General features: G+C 46.8%; 1 protein-coding gene and 1 non-coding gene across 2 annotated transcripts in view; both read right to left on the reverse strand.

Annotated features, from left to right (window-relative positions):
- The window catches only part of LOC132385361 (heat shock 70 kDa protein), a 37,233-nt gene extending 21,785 nt beyond the window's left edge, over positions 1-15,448 (reverse strand). The window contains exons 1-4 of the mRNA XM_059957399.1: positions 15,439-15,448; positions 11,978-12,145; positions 11,691-11,893; positions 11,336-11,534 (exon numbers count right to left, since the gene is read on the reverse strand). Of these exons, the coding sequence (XP_059813382.1) occupies positions 11,336-11,534; positions 11,691-11,893; positions 11,978-12,145; positions 15,439-15,448 (580 nt within the window). The remainder of the gene's footprint in view (positions 1-11,335; positions 11,535-11,690; positions 11,894-11,977; positions 12,146-15,438) is intronic.
- On the reverse strand, positions 11,214-11,301 carry LOC132385372 (small nucleolar RNA SNORD14). The gene has a single exon (XR_009509170.1). It is a non-coding gene; the product is annotated as a small nucleolar RNA SNORD14 (small nucleolar RNA).
- Positions 15,449-18,515: the final 3,067 nt, after the last annotated feature.

Consider the following 18,515-nt stretch of genomic DNA (forward strand, 5'->3'; position numbering starts at 1 on the left):
ATGCGGTTTCGTTGAAACTGCCGGGTTTCTGGACACAGCGCCCGGACCTATGGTTCCAGCAAGCCGAAGCCCAATTCCACGTTCGCCGGATCACCTCAGAAGACACCCGCTACTACTACGTGGTGGGCTCCCTCGACCAGGACACAGCTGCCCAGGTCGCGGAGTTCGTACAGTCGCCCCCGGCAGACGGCAAGTACACGGAATTCAAAGCCCTGCTCCTCAGGATTTTCGGACTCTCACGGCGCGAGCGGGCTGCCCGTTTACTGCACCTGGATGGCTTGGGCGACAGACCTCCATCGGCTTTAATGAACGAGATGTTGTCTCTGGCCGAGGGACACACAGGCCTCATGTTTGAGCAGGCATTCCTGGAGCAGCTGCCCGAGGACATACGCCTGCTGCTGTCCGACGCGGATTTCAGTGACCCCCGGAAGGTGGCAGCCCGGGCGGACTTGCTGTGGAACGCCAAAAAGGTGAGCGGGGCGTCCATCGCACAGATCACCCAGCCACGCTCCCGGCAGCAAACCAGTCCAGGCCCGGCCGCAGAGCCCACTAACCCCCGGCCCAATGACCACTGGTGCTTCTACCACCAGCGGTGGGGCGCAGAAGCCCGCCGTTGCCGCCCGCCCTGCAAGTTCCCGGGAAACGCCAGGGCCAGCCGCCGCTGATGGCTACGGCGGCTGGCCATCGGGATAGCCTCCTGTATGTGTGGGATAGCAGGTCGGGACGCCGCTTTTTGGTCGATACTGGGGCTGAGGTCAGCGTTTTACCTCCGACAAGTTACGACACTCGCAGCAGGGCACCGGGTCCCCCCCTGAGGGCCGTGAATGGCAGCACAGTAAGGACCTATGGCACCCGTCAGGTGCAGCTACAGTTCGGCCCCAGCCAGTTCACGTGGGACTTCACACTGGCCGCCGTAGCCCAACCGCTTCTGGGTGCGGATTTTTTGCGAGCTCACAGCCTGCTGGTTGACCTGCCCAGGAAGAGACTGGTACACGCCGGGACCTTTCAGACGTTCTCCCTGGGCGCGGCCCAGTTGCCAGCCCCTCACCTCGGCTCCATCACGCTGTCCGACAACGACTTCACCAGGGTCCTGGCGGAGTTCCCATCGGTTCTGGCACCGCAGTTCACAGCAGCCATGCCCAGGCACGGCGTACAGCACCACATCCCGACACAGGGACCACCCCTCCATGCCCGTGCTCGGCGGCTTCCCCCGGACAAGCTCCGACTGGCGAAGGAGGAGTTCCAGAGAATGGAGGAATTGGGGATCATCCGGCGGTCCGACAGCCCCTGGGCTTCCCCCCTGCACATGGTGCCCAAAGCGACGGGGGGCTGGAGACCGTGCGGCGACTACCGCAGGCTGAACGAGGCTACCACACCGGACCGCTACCCTGTGCCGCACATTCAGGACTTTGCGGCAAACCTGCACGGCGCCCGGATCTTCTCCAAGGTCGACCTTGTCCGAGGGTACCATCAAATCCCGATGCATCCTGACGACGTCCCCAAGACGGCTCTCATCACCCCGTTTGGCCTCTTCGAGTTCCTCCGCATGCCGTTCGGCCTGAAGAATGCCGCACAGACGTTCCAGCGGTTAATGGACGCGGTGGGACGGGACCTGGACTTCGCGTTCATCTATTTGGATGACATCCTCATAGCCAGCGGCAGTCGTCAGGAGCATCTGTCCCACCTCCGTCAACTCTGCGCCCGACTGAGTGAGTACGGTCTTACAATCAACCCTGCCAAATGCCAGTTCGGACTTGATACCATTGACTTCCTGGGCCACAGGATTACTAAAGACGGGGCAACCCCTCTGCCCGCTAAGGTAGATGCGGTCCGCCACTTCCCCCGACCCACCACGGTCAAAGGCCTTCAGGAATTCGTAGGTATGGTCAATTTCTACCGCCGCTTCCTCCCTTCAGCTGCCCGGATCATGCGCCCCCTGTTCGCCCTGATGTCGGGTCCGAGCAAGGACATTACCTGGGACGAGGAGTCCGCCGCCGCTTTCGTTCAAACGAAGGAAGCTTTGGCTGACGCCGCAATGCTAGTACATCCCAGAATGGACACCCCTACCGCCCTCACAGTGGACGCATCAAACACGGCAGTCGGTGGGGTGCTGGAGCAGCTCATCGCAGGTCGCTGGCAACCCCTGGCGTTTTTCAGCAAACACCTGCGGCCACCCGAGCTCAAGTACAGTGCTTTTGACCGGGAACTGTTGGCGCTCTACCTGGCAATCCGGCATTTCAGGTACTTCCTAGAAGGTCGGCCCTTCACCGCGTTCACGGACCACAAACCGCTTACCTTTGCGTTTACGAAAGCATCCGACCCCTGGTCATCCCGCCAGCAACGCCACCTGTCCTACATCTCTGAATACACAACGGATGTCCGGCACGTCTCGGGTAAGGACAATGTCGTGGCGGATGCGCTCTCTCGCCCTACCGTTCATGCCCTTTCCCAAGGGGTAGACTTTGAGGCACTGGCAGAGGCACAGCAGGTAGATGAGGAGATTCCGAGTTACAGGACTGCAGTCTCTGGTTTGCAGCTCCAGGACCTCCCCGTGGGCCCAGGTGAGAGGACCCTACTCTGTGACGTCGCCACCAACCAGCCCCGTCCGGTCGTCCCCGCAGCCTGGCGGCGACGTGTTTTCGACTCCATTCATAACTTGGCGCATCCCTCCATCCGGACAACTGTCCGGATGGTTTCCAGCAGGTTCGTTTGGCACGGACTCCGCAAACAGGTCAGTGAATGGGCCAGGACGTGCATGCACTGCCAGACGGCCAAGGTTCAGCGGCACACCAAAGCCCCACCGCAGCAGTTCCATCCCGCCCACCGGCGTTTCGACCACATTCATGTGGATATCGTGGGCCCCCTGCCAGTGTCGCGCGGAGCGCGTTACCTCCTGACTATCGTGGACCGGTTCACAAGATGGCCAGAGGCGGTCCCGCTCACCGACACCACCTCCGAATCTTGCGCCCGAGCCCTGATCGCCACCTGGATATCCCGCTTTGGTGTACCAGCCCACATTACCTCCGACAGAGGCGCCCAGTTCACCTCCAGCCTGTGGTCAGCTATGGCCAGCCTTTTGGGGACTCAGCTGCACCACACCACTGCCTACCACCCACAGTCGAACGGGCTAGTGGAGCGTTTCCACCGTCACCTGAAGTCGGCCCTCATGGCCCGCCTGCGAGGAGCCAACTGGGCGGACGAGCTTCCCTGGGTCCTTCTCGGCATCCGCACAGCGCCCAAGGACGACCTGCACGCCTCGTCGGCCGAGTTGGTATACGGCGCGCCCCTGGCCGTCCCCGGGGAGTTCCTACCAGCCCCGAGGGGGCAAGAGGAAGAACCCGCTGCAGTCCTGGGCAGACTTCGCGAGAAGCTCGGTAACCTGGCCCCCATACCCACTTCACAGCATGGGCGGCACCCGACCTGCGTACCCAAAGACCTACGGAACTGTAAGTTTGTGTTTGTACGAAGGGGCGGGCATCGGCCACCGCTGCAGCGGCCATACGAGGGGCCGTTTACGGTGCTCCGGAACAACGGGTCCACGTTCGTGCTGGACGTTGGGGGGAAGGAGGAGGTTTTCACGGTGGACCGCCTCAAGCCGGCCCATGTGGACCTGGCGCAACCGGCCGAGTTTCCGGCGCCTCGGCGCAGAGGCCGACCTCCCAAGCAGGTTCTGGCCCAGGCTGTGGACATTGGGGGGTGTATCGCCGGTTCTGGGGGGGGGTTATGTGGCGGCTCATTTCCTAGCGTATGCGAACCGACTCACAATTAGATAGCCTACGGGGGTTTGCGAGCACAGAGCTTTGGAGCCTCTTCGCCATGGGGGGCCGGTTGACAGAGGCTTAAAAGTGAGGCTGAAGTTTTCGAATAAAGTTTTTCCTTCGACTGCAGTTACCGACTCCGTGTCGTAATTTTAGCGCTGTTTGTAGCACACCGCTACAATACTATCTTTTAGATAAAAACATTGAAAACCTACAACACAATACAGGCACTTCGGCCCACAAAGTTGAGTCGAACATGTCCCTACTTTAGAAATTACTAGGCTTACCCATAGCCCTCTATTTTTCTAAGCTCCGTGTACCTATCTAAAAAGACCCTATCATATCCACCTCCACCCCCGTTACCAGCAGCCCATTCCATGAACTCACCACTCTCTGGTAAAAAAAACTTAACCCAGCCATCTCCTCTGTACCTACTCTGAAACACCTTAAACCTGTGCCTTCATGTGGCAGCTATTTCAGCCTTCAGCAAAAGCCTTTGACTATCCACACGTTCAATGCCTCTCATCATCTCATACTCCTCTGTCAGGTCACCTCTCATCCTCTATCGCTCCAGGGAGAAAAGACCGAGAGTTCATCTCCTCTGCACCCTTTCGATGGTTTCCACATCCTTCCTGTAGTGTGGTGACCAGAACTGAGCACAGTAGTCCTAGTGGGGTCTGAGCAGGGTCCGATATAGTTGCAACATTACCTCTCAGCTCCTAAATTCAATTCCACGGTTGATGAAGGCCAATACACCGTACACCTTCTTAACCACAGAGTCAACCTGCGCAGCTGCTTTGAGTGTCCTATGGACTCGGACCCCAAGACCTCTCTGATCCTCCACACTGGCAAGAGTCTTTCCACTAATACTATATTCTGCCATCTACTAAAATGAACCATTTTACAATTATCTGGGTTGAACTCAATCTGCCACTTCTCAGCCCAGTTTTGCATCCTATCAATGTCATGCTGTAACCTCTGACAGCCCACCACACTATCCACAACACCTCCAACCTTTGTGTCTTCAGCAACCTTACTAACCCATCCCTCCACTTCCTCTTCCAGGTCATTTATAAAAATCACAAAGAGTGAGGGTCCCAGAACAGATCCCTGAGGTTCTCCACTGGTCACCAACCTCCATGCAGAATATGACCCATCTACAACCACTCTGTGGGCAGGCCAGTTCTGGATCCACAAAGCAATGACCCTTTGGATCCTATGTCTCCTTAGTTTCTCAATAAGCCTTGCATGGGGTACCTTATCAAATGCCTTGCTGAAATCCATATATACTACATTTACTACTCTACCTTCATCAATTTGTTTAGTCACATCCTCAAAAAATTCAATCAGGCTCATAAGGCACAACATGCCCTTGAAAAAGCCATGCTGACTATTCCCAATCACATTATACCTCTCCAAATGTTCATAAATCCTGCCTCTGAGGATCTTCTCCATCAACTTACCAACCACTGAGGTAAGACTCACTGGTCTATAATTTCCTGGGCTATCTTTACTCCCTTTCTTGAATAAAGGAACAACATCCGCAACCCTCCAATCCTCCGGAACTCTCCTGTCCCCATTGATGATGCAAAGATCATCGCCAGAGGCTCAGCAATCTCCTCTCTCACCCACACAGTAGCCTGGGGTACATCTCACCTGGTCCCGGTGACTTATCCAACTTGATGCTTTCCAAAAGCTCCAGCACATCCTCTTTCTTAATATCTACATGCTCAAGCTTTTCAGTCTGCTGCATCATCCCTACAATCACCAAGATCCTTTACCATCGTGAATATTGAAGTAAAGTATTCAATAAGTACCTCTGCTATTTCCTCTAATTTTTAATTATGTGCAATCGTGAACAATAGCCAGATCACAAATGCTGATGAAGTTGACTCGTTCCCAAAGAGAACTCTGATAGGCCAGTCAGACGGTTCACGCTGCTCAGCGATAGAACATAAAAAAATCATATGTACAATTAAGAAACAGTAAAAAATAGTAGAAATACTGGAGTCCTGATGAATGTGATGAGGTCTGCTGGAGAGAGACATTTATACACATGCTATCCTCCATAATTCAGAGAGATTGAAGGATAAGGTTACAGGGTGACAAAACGTGACAGGAGCACTTGGAACTAAAAACTACTCCCTACTGGGAGAAAACAGTTCCATACACACTTTCCCACCTGATTGGTCCTATTCTTTCATGTCTTCTCCTCTTGCTGTTCTCATACTTGTAGAATGCCTTGGGGTTTTCCTTAATCCTGTCCGCCAAGGCCTTGTCATGGCCCCTTCTGGCTCTCCTAATTTCCTTCACAAGCTCCTTCCTGTTAGCCTTGTAATCTTCTAGATGGCTAACATTAACCAGCTCTCTGAACCTTTTGTAAGCTTTTCTTCTTGACTAGATTTAATACAGCCTTTGTACACCACGGTTCCTGTACCCAACCAAATCTTCCCTGTTTCATTGAAATGTACCTGTGCAGAACTCCACAAACATATCCCCCCCCCCCCCACTGAAACTCTAAGGGTTGTTGGCAATCTCTCCCTGGATTTGGTGTGTCTTATTTTTAAATAGACATTCTGTGCTTAATGTTTCCCTATGGACGTTAAACAGTACTTGTGTAATCTATCTTATTCTTGTATAACTTTATCTATAGAGTTCTACAGTTGACTCTAACTTGTTTTGGAGGTTTGAAGTCTTTATTGAAGGTCTCCCTGTTTGCTGGTTCACAGTTTAACTGCTGATTATTTTTTTATTATTCTTTTTTTATTTATTATTTTTTTCCACTATTTCTTAATTTTTGATTTTTTTCCCTCTCTGTAAATGGTTGATAAGTACTCTTCCTGAATCTATAATTTTCCCCTTCCTCCCTCTTCTTTTTTCTTCCCTTTTTTCCCCCTTTTTCTTCCTTTATTCTTCCATTATTTTTCGCGGGTAGGTTAGTTTTGGTTTTCTTCCGATTTTCTCTGTATTAAGTTTTATGTTTCTGCAGAAAATGTTCCAATTTGCAGTTATGTTTTCTAGTGCATAAACTAGTTACTATTTGCTATAATATTTATATGGAACTGCTGTTAATGACACAGATCTGGAAGTTATATTTGGGTTAATTTTTTTGGTAGAGCTAGCTGCTCTTTTTGGTAGCCATCTAGTTTTGGGTTGTGTGGGTGGGGTGCATTTTCCAGTTCCAACATCATTCACTGTATTTATTGTTTTTCTTTATTGCTCAGGACATGTTTATCTTTTGATTTTACAAATCTATGTTTATATTTCTGCTCCCAGACTGCTATTGTATTGCTTGACTTTTTATATGCCTGCTGCCTTTTATGCATTAGTAATTGATAATGGCTAGTGCACTTAAATTTGTGAGCTGGAATGTAAAGGGATTGAATCACTCTGTTAAAAGGAGGAAGGTATTCTCACATATTAAACAACTCAAAGCTGACATTGCTTTCCTTCAAGAAACTCATATTCGTTGTTTTGATAACTCCCGGCTTCTGTCAAAGTGGGCGGGTCAGTACTTTCATTCATCCTTTGCCACTAAAGCTAGGGGTGTCTCCATTCTTATTAACTCAAATATTCCGTTTGAACTCCATAATAAAATATCTGATACAAATGGTCGTTTTATTATTGTTTCTGGCAAACTATATAACACTAAAGTTGCACTAGCAAACCTGTATGCCCCCAACTTTGATGATGTTAACTTTTTTGAACGTTTTTTTTTCCTCACTACCAGACTTAAACTCATACACTCTTATACTGGGTGGCGACTTCAACTGTTGGTTAGATCCTAATTTGGATCGATCATCCTCTGTTACCAGATCACCTACTAAATCTGCCTTAGCTATCCAATCGTTTCTCTCTAATTTTGGTATCTCTGATATATGGCGTTTCCTTCATCCTACGGAGAGAGATTATTCTTTTTTTTCACATGTTCACCATACCTTCACTAGAATTGACTATTTCTTACTCGATAACCAACTTATTCCATTTGCCCACTCTTGTGAATATCAGAGTGTACTGATTTCTGACCATGCCCCAATTACTCTCTCGCTGAACTTTCCTGGTCTCCCTCAGAGGAATAAACACTGGCAGTTTGATTCAACTTTATTATCAGATGATGATTTTCTAAAATTCATTAAGGATCAGATAACCTTTTATTTTAACACTAATACATCACCTGAAGTGTCATCCCAGATTGTCTGGGATGCCATGAAAGCATATCTGAGGGGTCAAATAATCTCTTACACAGCAAATTTCAACAGAAGATCCTGTGCAAACCAATTAGACCTCATTAACCAGACTAAAGAATTGGATCAACTGTATGCTCAAACTAAGAACCCTGAACTATACAAGAAGCGTGTAGAACTCCAAACTAAATTTAATCTTCTGTCTACTCAACCTGTTGAACGCCAACTTCTCGAAAGAAAGAGTCGCTTTTGCATTCATGGGGATAAGTCTGGTAAATTTCTAGCCAATCAGCTGAGGCGTTCCAAAGCCAAACAACATATTACAAAGATCCGGAAGGAGAACGGAGACTTTACATCAGATCATTTGGAAATTAATGATGCACTTAAAAATTTTTATTCTCAGCTTTATTCCTCTGAATCTTTGAATGACAATATCTCTGTTGATCAATTTTTAAATAATCTGAATATTCCTTCACTTTCATCTGATTTTAAAGCCAAACTTAATGCGCCTATATCATCAGAAGAAATATCTTTTGCAATTTCTGCACTGTCCTCAGGGAAATCTCCTGGACCTGATGGGTTCTCTGTAGAACTTTATAAATCATTCTCTTCACTTCTTTCTCCTCAGTTACTTTCAGTATTATCTGACTCATTTAATTACGGCAAACTGCCACCCTCTTTTAATGAGGCATCTATTATTCTCCTATTAAAAAAGAGTAAAGACCAAACAGAGTGTTCCTCGTATAGGCTGATTTCTTTACTCAATGTTGATGTAAAGATCTTAGCTAAAGTTTTGGCTTATAGATTAGAAACCGTTATTCCCTCTATTATCTCTGATGACCAATCAGGTTTCATTAAAAACCGTCTCCCTTTTTTTAACATTCAGCGTTTATTTAATATTTTATATTCACCCCCAACTGGGATCTCTGAATGTGTTATTTCCCTCGATGCGGAGAAAGCATTTGATCGTATAGAGTGGGACTACCTTCTTACAGTCTTAGAAAAATTTGACCTCGGCCAAAGTTTCATCTCTCGGACCAAATTGCTGTACCTGTGTCCTACTGCTTCTGTTTTAACTAATTTTCAGAAATCCCAGGTATTTAATCTCAAACGTGGCACCTGTCCGGGATGCCCCTTAAGTCCCTCCCTTTCTCTTTGATTTGGCTATAGAACCTTTGGCGATAGCATTTCGAAATTGTCCTGAATTGACCGGGATTTGGAGAGGGGGTGTTGAGCATAAAGTTTCTCTTTATGCTGATGACTTACTACTTTTTCTCTCAAATCCGTCTACATCCTTACCTCCAATGTTTTCACTTCTTGACCAGTTTAGCCAGATCTCTGGCTATAAACTTAGTTTACATAAGAGTGAACTTTTCCCAATTAGTAAAGAAGCACAAGAATTAACATTTCATGATCTCCCTTTTAAAGTAGTCCATAATCAATTTACTTATCTTGGAATTACAGTCACAAGGAAGCTTAAAGATCTCTTTCTTGAAAACTTTGCCAATCTTTCATGGTCTATAAAACAGAGTCTGGTACAATGGTCACCTCTATCTATGTCTTTGGTAGGTTGTATTAATGTTGTTAAAATGTATGTTCTCCCCAAATTTTTATACTTATTTCAATCTATCCCAATTTTTATTCCTAAATCTTTTTTTGACTTCTTAGACTCTTATTATTTTGTCATTCTGTGGAAGAATAAGTGCTCTAGAATTAGTAAAATCCATCTCCAAAAACCTAAAAAAGAGGGTGGCATGGCTTTACCTAACTTTTATTTATATTATTGGGCAGCTAATATACGTTGTGCTACCTTTTGGTCTTTTTTCCATGGCCAACCCGAGTGCCCTAAGTGGGTGGCAATGGAGTTGAGCTCCACTAAAGAACTATCTATCTCTGCACTTCTTGGCTCTGCACTCCCTAGTAGTCTGTCCAGATCAATAGCTAATCCTCTTGTTAGACACACTTTGCGTATATGGGCTCAGTTTAGGAAATGCTATGGTTTCCATGGTTTTTCCGTTTCCAGCCCTGTCGTACATAATCACCTTTTTCTACCTACTACATACGATTCAGCATTCCAGGTTTGGTATAGGAAGGGCATTAGACATTTTGAAGATCTTTTCATTGATAATCGCTTCGCTTCTTTTCAGCAGCTCTCTGTTAAGTTCAATCTGCCCAATGCTCATTTTTTCAGATATCTCCAAATCCGACACTTTATTGCTCCTTTAATTCCTAACTTCCCTGAAATGCCTGCGAAAAATGCTATGGACTTATTTCTTTTCATTAATCCACTAGGTAAAGGTTTAATATCAATTATTCAAGATAAGTTAGCAACCTTACGACGGGCCCCTGTGGGTAAAATTAAAATGGCATGGGAGCAGGATTTAAATATCTCCTTATCTGATGAGAGTTGGAACTCGATTCTCAAATCGGTTAACTCAACCTCTCTTTGTGCTCGCCATTGCCTTTTACAGTTTAAGATGGTTCATAGAGCACATATGTCTAAATCTAAACAATTTCGATTCTACCCTGACATTAGTCCGCTCTGTGATAAATGCAAGAGGGGTGAGGCCTCTCTTATTCATATGTACTGGTTCTGTCCTAGCTTGGAGAAATTTTGGAAAGATGTCTTCACTATGTTATCATATATTCTGAATCAACACCTAGAACCAAACCCCTTAATTGCTTTGTTCGGTTTCTGGGGCGAGACAGATTTATGTCTGGGTCCGACCAAATGCCGAATATTATCCTTTGCCTCTCTCCTGGCTAGACGCTTGATCCTCCTCAGATGGAGAGATGCTGCCCCGCCCACTCATGCTCAATGGCTTAACGACATTATGGCCTGCTTGGACCTCGAAAAAATCCATTATTCAGTTCTTAATTCGGGTTTAAAGTTCCATAAGGTCTGGGGACCTTTAATCGAGTACTTTCATAACCTTCCTCTTGACTAGGGTTCTTTTTTCTTTTTTTCAGTCCCTTACTTTCAGCTCCCTTTTTTTTTCTGGTAGAAGGCATTATTATCCTCTGTTACTGAGTGTATTCACAGTCTGGGAGTTTGATTGTCCTGATTTATATTCTCTATATTGTGTTGTGGTTGGTCTGGAGTTTTTTTTATTGTGTTTTGGGGTTGGGGGAGGATACTGAGTTTACGTCTTCAATTTAGGTGCTTTTTTTAAAATTCTCTTTCTTTGTATCATATTGTCACTGTACGCTTAATTTTAAAAAACTGTAGTATTGCTCCCTGGTTAACCAACTAACAACTTGTTTATGTCAACCGCTCAGACATCCAAGGAAGGTTCTTTGCCAACATCTCTATTTCTGGTGGAAACTACGAATGACTTTGGAATTCTTCATCATAGCAGAAACCATATTCATCTGATTTCTAAAGCTTCTTACCTTTGTCATTTGTGATGGTGATCTTGTTTTCTTTTCCGGTGCTCTTGTCCACTGCAGACACATTCAAGATACCCTTGGCATCAATATCAAAAGTCACCTCAATTTGAGGCACACCCCTGGGAGCAGGTGGAATTCTAGTCAGCTCAAACTTGCCCAGCAAGTTGTTATCTTTCGTCATTGCTCTCTCACCCTCAAACACCTAAATTCGAAACAATATTTGGCATTGTCAGGAAAACAAACTAATTAGGTAAGACACCGAGTCAAGAGATTCAGGAAATGCTAGACAGTAAATTTAACACAAATGGCATCAGAGAATCAAGCAGCTAATTTAGATATATGTAACATTGGCATTTACCTGGATCAGCACACCAGGCTGGTTATCAGAATAGGTAGTAAAGGTTTGTGTTTGTTTTGTTGGAATGGTGGTGTTACGCTTAATTAATGTTGTCATGACACCGCCAGCTGTCTCGATGCCCAGGGACAGAGGAGTAACATCCAACAGCAGCAGATCTTGCACAGCCTCAGACTTGTCACCAGCCAAGATAGCCGCCTGGACAGCTAAGAGAACATTAAAAGAGTTTACTTACAAGTTAAACAAGTTATTAAGATTGTACTACAAAACAATGTCAATTTGGTGATTACCTGCACCATATGCAACAGCCTCGTCAGGATTGATGCTCTTGTTCAATTCCTTGCCATTGAAGAAATCTTGCAACAACTTCTGGATTTTGGGAATGCGGGTGGATCCACCAACCAGCACAATATCATGGATTTGAGCCTTGTCAAGCTTGGCATCTCGCAAGGATTTCTCTACAGGGTCAAGAGTGCCACGGAAGAGGTCAGCAAATCGCGCTCTAGTGATTGAGGTATAAAAATTTGCAGTCTTCCGTTCTGCTGGGACCTGCCCAGAGTCCAGAGAATTTTGATAAATGATTACCAATGTGTCTACTATAACCTCTGCCAATTCCTTCGGCACCCTAGGATACATCCCATCAGGACCAGGGGACTTATCTACCTTCAAACCCTCTAGTTTGCTCATCACTATCTCTGTAGTGACAGTGATTTTATCGAGGTCCTCACCTCCCATTTCGTCCATAACATCTTTCTTTGGCATATTAGACGTGTCCTCCACCGTGAAGACCAACACAAAATAGTCGTTCAATGCCTCAGCCATTTCCTTATCACCCAATATCAATTTCCCCTTCTTGACTTCCAAGGGACCTACGTTGACTTTAGCCACTCTCTTCAGCTTTATAATTTATAAAAAACTTGTGCTATCTGTTTTTATATTTTGTGCTAATTTACTTTCATACTCTTTCTTCCCTTTCCTTATTTCTTGTTTTGTTGTTTCTGTTGCTTTTTAAAGTTTTCCCAATTCTCCAGTCTCCCACTACTGTATGTGAGTTTGTACAAATTAGCTTTTAATTTGATACTATGTTTTAGATAGAAAAATAGAAAACCTACAACACAATACAGGCACTTTGGCCCACAAAGTTGTGTCGAACATGTCCCTACCTTAGTAATTACTAAGGTTACCCATAGCCCTCTATTTTTCTAAGCTCTATGTACCTATCCAAAAGTCTCTTAAAAGACTATCGTATCCGCCTCCACCACCGTTGCCAGCAGCCCATTCCACGAACTCACCACTCTCTGGTCAAAAACTTACCCTGACATCTCCTCTGTACCTACTCTGAACCACCTTAAACCTGGGCCCTCATGTGGCAGCCATTTCAGCCCTGGGAAAAAGCCTTTTGACTATCCTCACGATCAATGCCTCTCATCATCTCATAGACCTCTATCAGGTCACCTCTCATCCTCCATCGCTCCAAGGAGAAAAGACTGAGTTCACTCAACCTATTCTCATAAGGCATGCACCCTGATCCAGGCAACATCCTTGTAAATCTCCTCTGCACCCTTTCTGTGGTTTCCACATCCTTCCTGTAGTGAGACGACCAGAACTGAGCACAGTCCTCCAAGTGGGGTCTGACCAGGGTCCTGACCAGCTGCAACATTACCTCACACCTCCTGAATTCAATTACACCTTCTTAACCACAGCATCAACCTGAGCAGCTGCTTTATGTGTCCAATGGACTCGGACCCCAAGATCCTCCACACTACCAAGAGTCTTACCGTTAATACTATATTCTGCCATCTACTAAAATGAACCACTTCACAATTATCTGGGTTGAACTCCACCTGCCACTTCTCAGCCCAGTTTTGCATCCTATCAATGTCCCGTTGTAACCTCTGACATCCCTCCACACTATCCACAACACCTCCATCAGCAAACTTTCTAACTCATCCCTCCACTTCCTCTTCCAGGTCATTTATAAAAATCATGAAGATTAAGGGTCCCAGAACAGATCCCTGAGGCACACCACTGGTCACTGACCTGCATGCAGAATATGTCATGCATGCAGAATACAACCACTCTTTGCCTTCTGTGGATAAGCCAGTTCTGGATCCACAAAGCAATGTTCCCTTGGATCCCATGCCTCCTTACTTTCTCAACAAGCCTTGCACGGGGTACCTTATCAAATGTCTTGCTGAAATCCATACACACTACATCTACTGCTCTACCTTACTCAATGTGTTCAGTCACATCCTCAAAAAATTCAATCAGGCCTGCTGAAAAAGCCATGCTGACTATTCCCAATCATAATATACCTCTCCAAATGTTCATTAATCCTGCCTCTCAGGATCTTCTCCATTGACTTACCAACCACTGAGATAAGACTCACTGGTCTATAATTTCCTGGGCTATCTCTACTCTCTTTCTTGAATAAAGGAGCAACATCCACAACCCTCCAATCCTCCGGAACTCTCCTATCATTGATGATGCAAAGATTATCGCCAGAGGCTCAGCAATCTCCTCTCTCGCCTCCCACAGTAGCCTGGGGTACATCTCACCTGGTCCCGGTGACTTATCCAACTTGATGCTTTCCAAAAGCTCCAGCACATCCTCTTTCTTAATATCTACATGCTCAAGCTTTTCAGTCTGCTGCAAGTCATCACTACAATCACCAAGATCCTTTTCCATAGTGAATACTGAAGTAAAGTATTCATTAAGTACCTCTGCTATTTCCTCCAATTTTTAATTATGTGCAATCGTGAACAATAGCCAGATCACAAATGCTGATGAAGTCGACTCGTTCCCAAAGAGAACTCTGATAGGCTAGTCAGACGGTTCACGCTGCTCAGCGATAGAACATAAAAACATCATATGTACAATTAAGAAACAGTAAAAAATAGTAGAAATACTGGAGTCCTGATGAATGTGATGAGGTCTGCTGGAGAGAGACATTTATACACATGCTATCCTCCATAATTCAGAGAGATTGAAGGATAAGGTTACAGGGTGACAAAACGTGACAGGAGCACTTGGAACTAAAAACTACTCCCTACTGGGAGAAAACAGTTCCTTGTCTCACTGGAACGTAGCTACGCAGAACTCCACACAAATATCCCCTGAACATTTATCACATTTCTTCTGTGCTTTTCCCTGAGAACATCTGTTCCTAATTGAAGCTTCCAATTTCCTGCCTGGTAGCCTCATAATTCCCCTTACTCCAATGAAACACTTTTCTAACCCGTCTGTTCCTATCCCTCTCCTGTGCTGTTGTAAAGGGGATAGAATTATGATCACTATCTCCAAAATGCCCTCTCACTGAGAGATCTGACACCTGACCAGGTTCATTTCCCAATATCGAATCAAGTCCTCTTGTAGGCTTATCTACATATTCTGTCAAGAAACCTTCCTGAACACACCTAACAAACTCTACCCCATCTAAACCCCTCACTCTAGGGAGATGCCAATTGATATTTGGGAAATCAAAATCTCCCATCATGACATCAACTGGAGACATCCAGTATCATATTCCAGCAGACAGATATCCACTTTTTCTTCTCGAGGAGGAGCTGGGAGGATGGGATTGAGAAATATAACTCCTGACTGATTGGAGCAGTAGAGTCAATGGGCCAAATGGCCTCCTTCTGCTCCTACATCCTCCAGAAGCTCTCTTCAGCCTCCAGGTAGGGAATGGGAAGCCTCACCTGGAATTACCATCTGTAGATTGCACTCGTAGTGGTGTCCAGCACCTTACCTCCGTCCATCCCCGCAGACATCTCATCCCAGTGATGAGATGATGAGGCAGAGAGAGCAGACAGCCAGTGTCCTTCCCCCAGTCTAACACTAGAGGGCACACGTTCCACATAAATTGGTATATTGAGGGGTAACTATATTGGAAATTGTAGAGAGCAGTGGCTGCCTAGAGTGTGCTGCCAAGGGAGTTGGTGGAGGCAGATACAATACAGGCCGTTCAGATGCTCTTAGGCAGACACACTTCAATTTGTAGAGAATACATGGAACATAGAAAAAACTAGAGCACAATACAGGCTTTTGGCCCACAATGTTGTGCCAAACATGCACTTTCTTTAGAAATTAACTAAAGTTACCATAGCTCTCTATTTTTCTAAGCTCCATTTACCTGTCCAAGAGTCTCTTAAAAGACCCTATCGTATCCACCTCCACCACCATTGCCAGCAGCCCATTCCACGCACTCACCACTGTCTGCGTAAAAAACTGACATCTCCTCTGTACCTACTTTCAAGCACCTTGAAACTGTGGCCTCTCATGATAGTCATTTCAGCCCTGGGAAAAGGAATCTGACGATCCACATGATTATTGCCTCTCATCATCTTATACACCTCCAGCAGACCACCTCTCATCCTGCAACGTTCCAAGGAGAAAAGGCCAAGTTCACTCAACCTATTCTCATAAGGCATGCTCCCCAATCCAGGCAACAACCTTGTAAATCTCCTCTGCACCCTTTCTATACTTCCCACATCCTTCCTGTAGTGAGCTGACCAGAACCGAGCAGAGTACTCCAAGTGGGGTCTGACCAGGGTCCTGTATAGACGCTCTTAAACTCAATCCCACGGTTGATGAGGGCCGTGTTCATGGACCGTTCAGAAATCTGATGTCAGAGGGGAAGAGGTTGTGTGTGAGCTTCCAGATGCCAGTAATGAGAAGACGGTATGTCCCGAATGGTGAGTGAGAATGGATGCTGCCTTCTTGAATGGAGGGGAGGGTTGTGTCAATGATGGAGGGGAGGGTGGTGTCCATGACGGTGGGGAGGGTTGTGTCCATGATGGAGCGGGGGGTTGTGTCCGTGACGGTGGGGAGGGTTGTGTCCATGATGGTGGAAAGGGTTGTGTCGGTGACGGTGGGGAGGGTTATGTCTGTGTCCGTGACGGTGTGGGGGGGTTGTGTCAGTGACGGTGGGGAGGGTTGTGTCGGTGACGGTGGGGAGGGTTGTGTCAGTGACGGTGGGAAGGGTTGTGTCAATGATGGAGGGGAGAGTTGTCTCCGTGACGGAGGGGAGGGTTGTGTCGGTGATGGTGGGGAGGGTTGTGTCTGTGTCCGTGACGGTGTGGGGGGGGGTTGTGTCCATGACGGTGGAGAGGGTTGTGTCGGTGACGGAGGGGAGAGCTGTCTCCGTGACGGAGGGGAGGGTTGTGTCGGTGATGGTGGGGAGGGTTGTGTCCGTGATGGTGGAGAGGGTTGTGTCAGTGACGGTGGGGAGGGTTGTGTCAATGATGGAGGGGAGAGTTGTCTCCGTGACGGAGTGGAGGGTTGTGTCGGTGATGGTGGGGAGGGTTGTTTCCGTGACGGTGGGGGAGGGTTGTGTCAATGATGGAGGGGAGAGTTGTCTCCGTGACGGAGTGGAGGGTTGTGTCGGTGATGGTGGGGAGGGTTGTTTCCGTGACGGTGGGGGAGGGTTGTGTCCATGATGAATCTGACTGTGTCTATGACCCTCTGCAGCCTCTTGCGATCCCATGCATTGGGGCTTCCACACCAGGTGCTGATGTAACCAGTCAGATTGTTCTTCATTGCTAGAGCATTTAGTGACTTTACCAAATCTCAAACTCTCATTGAAGAATAGTCTTGCATATTTACACGTACATTATTCCAGAGATGTGCAGTACAGGGCATCCTAAAAGTTGTATCAATGAAACTGGCTTCTGGAAACTGGCTTCTGGTGTGCCCCAGCCTTGCTCATTTACACTCATGTCTGCGTCAACAGTGCAACCGTTCTACCAGTGCCCAAGAAGAGCAGTGTGAGATGTCTCAGTGACTATCATCCAGTAGCATTTACATCTACGATGTGCTTGGACACGTTGGTTATGACTGGAATCAACTCCTGCTTCAGCCAGGATCTGGACCCACTGCAATATGCCTCTTGCCACAATAGGTCTACGGCAGACATAGCCTTATTGGCTCTCCACATGGCCTTGGATCACCTGGATAATACAGTATCTAAGCCAGGGTGTTGTTTAATGACTATAGCTCAGTGTTTAACACCATCATCTCTACAGTTCTGACTGAAAAGCTACAGAACCTGGGCCTCTGTCCCTCCCTCTGCAACTGGATCCTCGACTTCCAAACGGGAAGACTACAATCTGTTCAGATTGGAAACAGTATCTCCACCTCACTGATAATCAATGCTGATGTACCACAGGGATGGGTGCTTAGCCCACTGCTCTACTCTCTCTACACCCATGATGTGAGGCTCGGCACAGCTCAGATACCATCTATAAATTTGCTGATGATCCAACTACTGTTGACAAAATCTGAGGTGGTGACGAGAGGGCGTACAGGAGTTAGTTGAGTGATGCACTCAACGTCAGCAAGATGAAAGAGCGGATTTGAAAGGATAAGACGAGGGAACATGGCCGAGAGATTCTCAGTGGGATCAGAAGTGGAGAGAGTGAGCAATTTCAGGTTCCTGAGTGATATCCTCTGAGGAATAACCGGGTGCCAACATATCGATTGAACTGTAAAGAAGGCAAGACAGTGTCTGTATTTCATTCGGAGTTTAAGGAGATTTGGTCTGTCACCTAAAGCACTCGCAAATGCCTACGGATGTTCCGTGGAGAGCATTCAGACTGGTTGCATCAGCGTCTGGTCTGGAGGGGGGTGGGCTGGAGTGCCACTGCACAGGATGGAAGTGAGCTGCAGAGAGTTGTAATGTTAGTCATGGACACCAGCCTTTGTAATATCCAGTACATCTTCAAGCAGCGGTGACTCAAAAAGGTTTGTGTCCACCGTTAAGGATCCCCACCACCCAGGACATGCCCTCTTCTCATTGTTACCATCAGGAAGGAGGTCCAGAAGACT

The sequence above is a fragment of the Hypanus sabinus genome, assembly GCF_030144855.1.
Source record: "Hypanus sabinus isolate sHypSab1 chromosome 1 unlocalized genomic scaffold, sHypSab1.hap1 SUPER_1_unloc_1, whole genome shotgun sequence".
Classification (NCBI taxonomy): Eukaryota; Metazoa; Chordata; class Chondrichthyes; order Myliobatiformes; family Dasyatidae; genus Hypanus; species Hypanus sabinus.